At 32.2% G+C, this 4,296-nt stretch overlaps 1 protein-coding gene across 1 annotated transcript; it reads left to right on the forward strand.

Moving 5' to 3' along the window:
- LOC104703610 (cyclin-dependent kinases regulatory subunit 2) lies at nt 404–1,591 on the forward strand. The gene is made up of 4 exons (XM_010419649.2): nt 404–512; nt 619–703; nt 793–853; nt 1,168–1,591. Exons 2-4 carry the CDS (start codon nt 651–653, stop codon nt 1,309–1,311), a joined length of 258 nt encoding a protein of 85 aa, XP_010417951.1. The 5' UTR covers nt 404–512; nt 619–650; the 3' UTR covers nt 1,312–1,591.

A 4,296-nucleotide genomic window follows, 5' to 3' on the forward strand; every position in this document is an offset into this window, starting at 1 on the left:
GGGGGGGGTTCAGTATTTTGATTAATATTTTTTTTATATGTAGCTAATTTTTTTGTAACCCAATTGCCCAAAATGAAAAAAAACAAAATTGATTTTCTGGTATCAAAAAGAGCAAAGGAAAATTGATTTTATATTCGTTTACAAAGCTGAAAATTATGCTTCGAATTTGAATGTTGGGTAAAAAAAAAAACATTTCGGCCAAAAGTCCCAATTAAACTGACTCCAATCAATTCAGTCAATACGTGAAACCGGTTCGGTTAACATAGAACCGTTGTAGATAAAATTTAGGGCTGCAGGGAGCGGGAAGGAGCGCCTCAAAAGAATTTGAAACTCAAAAAAAAAAAAAAAAAAAAGAGGCAGAACAACCGTTAGAAAGATGCCCCTTGAATTCCTTTATAATTACCATCTGTACCTCAATCCCCTTTTACAATTCGCCCCTACTTTTCTCTCCTTCCCCAAAATTCATTTTTTTTTTAATTTTCCGATCGCTTCTTCTTATTCTTCTTATCAAGGTTTGCGTTTCAGATTCTCCTTTTTTTTTTTTTTTTTATGGTTTCTTTTCGTTGTTTAGAGTTTAGATTACTGACGGATTGCTCAATTTGTTTTTATTTTATAAAGATTTTGTGGGTGATTGAAGAAAGAGAGAGAAGATGGGTCAGATCCAGTACTCAGACAAATACTTCGATGATATTTATGAATACAGGTGTTTCCTCCTCCAATTTTTCTTTTGTAAACTTTATGTCAGGGGTCTAATCTAATCTAAACCTAATCGCGTTTGTTGTTTCTGTACAGGCACGTCGTTCTTCCTCCGGAAGTGGCTAAGCTTTTACCTAAGAATCGTATCCTCTCGGAAGTAAGTTCCAAAATTAGGGTTTTCCTCTATTCTATTTTGCTACTTGTGATTGTGTGATCTCATCATACTTTGTTTCTGCTTAGGATTTTTTTGTGTATAAATTAGAGATTTGGGTTGACACATAACTCATTTTGCTTAAAGTTTTTTTTTAGGCTCTGGTGTGTCGTTTCGTTTCTTAGTAGTAGTCTGTACCATCCTTTTGCTTACAATATATTGCTTGATTAGTTGTGTATCATTCAAGTCTTTAGGTGTATCATTATCAGCAGATAAAACAGTTTGTCTTGTGCTACATGTGCTGCTCTTTTTTTTTGTAGAGTGAATGGAGAGCTATAGGAGTGCAGCAAAGCCGTGGTTGGGTTCATTACGCCATTCATCGTCCTGAGCCACACATCATGCTCTTCAGGAGGCCACTTAACTACCAGCAGGACCATCAAGCTCAGAATCTCATTGCTAAGTAGACTTCTCTGTTTGCCCAAAAAAACTTTCTCTCTCCCTAATATCGTCTCTTCTTGTAAACAAGGTTTTTACAAACCAAGGCATTCCTCCTCTACTAGTTTTTTTTTTTTTTTAATTTTATCTTTGTCTTGTTTATGAATTCTCTTCTGTGGAGAATTTTATGTGAGTTTGGTAGAACAACTCTTTTTTATGATGTTTATTATGTAAGTCTGGTTCTTTGCTAGACTTTTTTTTTTTTATATGGATCCACCTTTGAACTTATGCGCTGTTAAGCCGTTTATATCTCCTGCTTCTGCGCTTCTTTCACCTTTCCAATTCTTTTTTCTTGCTTCTGGTTCGTTGAGCATCTTATTCTATATGAGTTAACCAATCAAAATGGAATCCAAATTGGACATGTTTGTTATTATTCAACAAGTTCTTTAGGCTAACTAAGCTAACTTTGATTTTGGCCAAAGTGCATGTTAGGCGATGTGATACTTTAGTTTTGTGTGACAAATCAGACACATATTTAAATTTAGCATTAAACCATGTTGTAGAATAATTCCCAGTACTGTTAAATTATTGTAAACCCAAAAAACTCCGATAATCATAGAAAGAGATTCCACGATTACAGAAGTTGTAACCAGACCAATCCAAGATAACCAATTGTTTCTGTCTCTCTCTCTCTCTCTCTCACTCACAGAACGATTACAGAAAGAGATTGATCCAGAAATCATACCACTAGGCATGGGCATAAAAACGTTTTTATAACATAGCACAATGGGTCTCAATGTCCATATATATATATATATATATATATTCTTTTTAACATGTTTAATAAATAATAATAGAAAATACACATCAGATGGAATAGTTTCTAGTATTTTATTTATTTTTATTTTTTAACATTATATTATTGGTCATGCATTATGTCATTCCAACTTAGCCAAGCAACCTCTTGAGAGTGACACTATACCTTATATTATCAGGTTTGTCATATATAAATATGGACACTAATCCTAACACTAATATCTAAACTATCTATGCATATAACATTATTTAAATCCGGTCGGTTAGCAGAAATAATGATTTATGATTAGTTGATAACCAAACATGCATGGAATTCTTTTTTGCATAAACAAAAGGTGTAGAAAGAAGTGGCTGGTAAAGTTTTTTCCTTTTGTCTTATAAGTTCTTATACCTACCGAATTAAGTACTGCGTAAAAGTTGACAGAAAATAATGTATCACATAAAAAGTTAACAAACAAAAACTCCTTGAGTTGAGAATGTGTATTACTAGAAAACGTAAGTAAAATCATAGGACACTAGTATTCTATTTCTCGAAAACTCTGATCAAATTGAAAAGAAAAATGTATGCGATCATGTATAAGTTTTCTAAAATATTTAGGACCTCTCGTGGTGGTGGTAGCACTGGTACAAGTTTCCGTGATGCTTACGGAAACAAATAGGTGATTCATATCATTTTGAATTCTTCTTTGTCTTATAACTTTTTTTTTTTTTTTGAGCCAAAGTTAACAGTTTTTTTAACTGAACTGAACATCGATTTATTTTTTCGGTCTCATCTAATATTTTTGTGAAAACATCACATCGATGTTCTTAGCTTGATGACTATACCGTTCTTATCAGGCTTGATTGTATTGAAGATATAGAGGAGCCAAAGAAAATTGGTTGGCGCGTCATTTTCTACGTGAATACAAATTTATTTATTTCAAACCACTACTATCGTTAAATAATATAATAAATCATTTGGATCAGTATAAGTTTTATAAACCTAATTTTACTTTTTTTTTATCTAAGCTTTTGTGTCAAAAAAAAAATCTACTCATAAAGCCTACCTGTCCTAAGTATAGTATTTCGTTCTCTGTTTTTGGAAAAGTGATTTGTTCAAATGTTCATTCGTTTGAGTAATACTAATTTCTTTTAATTTATATATATTCGGGTTTTAGTAAAAGAACATTAGCAAAATTTGGTGGCTACAATGGTTACAGTTGGTTCCCTATTCGAGTTGGGTCCATTATCCCTTTCCGTGTACGGATAATACTCAACCTAATCTGATCAGGGATAAGGTTTATAGTCTTTAAATAAATGTTGCGGCTTAAATCAATCTTTTTATTTGGCCAAAATTCAATTCATTGTCTAATCCTGAATTGTACCTTCGCTCGTTCATTTCTAATGTGTGATACTGTATGAAACAAAAGGTTATCGGAATATATCTTTGAATGATCAACGCGATGACCCATTGCAAAGTTGCGTATACTGACACACAAACTCACGATCGGTTGGACCAAACCAAGAGCAATCAAATTGGTAAAACAACGAATCGTATTCCACGAACAACCTTATGTATTCGCCTAACATAGATTAATTTTCTTTTGAATATTTTTGGTTAACCTTACGTCCTTATACCAATTTTGTCTTCTTGCTTTTATAGTTATATTCATGCTTCGTTTCCCTTTTGCAAAAAGTAAGAAAGAAAAACAAAAAAAAGACATAGTTATTTTAGCAAAAGAGTGTGTTTCCTCACATTGTTTCCTCTTATTATTGTTATTTTTTTTTTTTTTTGTTAAATCTTTCTTGAAGTAAATGAGAAATCAACCCAACAGCGTCCTGATCCCAATTCCCCAAAAACCTCATATTAGGTTTGAGAGAGTCCGAAAATGTACTTTTCAGATAAATCGGTTAAGGGTCATACTTGTTACATTCACAACTTTACAAAAATATGCGAAATCTGTCACTGTCACTTTGAGTTGTAAGTTTTTTTTTTTAAGATTGAGTCGCTTTACATGTATAATCATATAATGAATTCTTATGCAATATAAATATCTCCTACGTAACAATGATAATACAATCTCCTAGTATTGCTATCAAACTATACAAAAATACGACTTTTGGTGCATATGAAATTAATAAGAATAATTATAGTAAAAATACCAAGTACAACGAAATAAAGAAATTATTAGAAACTTGAATTTCTAATATCTCTGAAG

The sequence above is a fragment of the Camelina sativa genome, chromosome 7 (genome assembly GCF_000633955.1).
Source record: "Camelina sativa cultivar DH55 chromosome 7, Cs, whole genome shotgun sequence".
Classification (NCBI taxonomy): domain Eukaryota; kingdom Viridiplantae; phylum Streptophyta; class Magnoliopsida; order Brassicales; family Brassicaceae; genus Camelina; species Camelina sativa.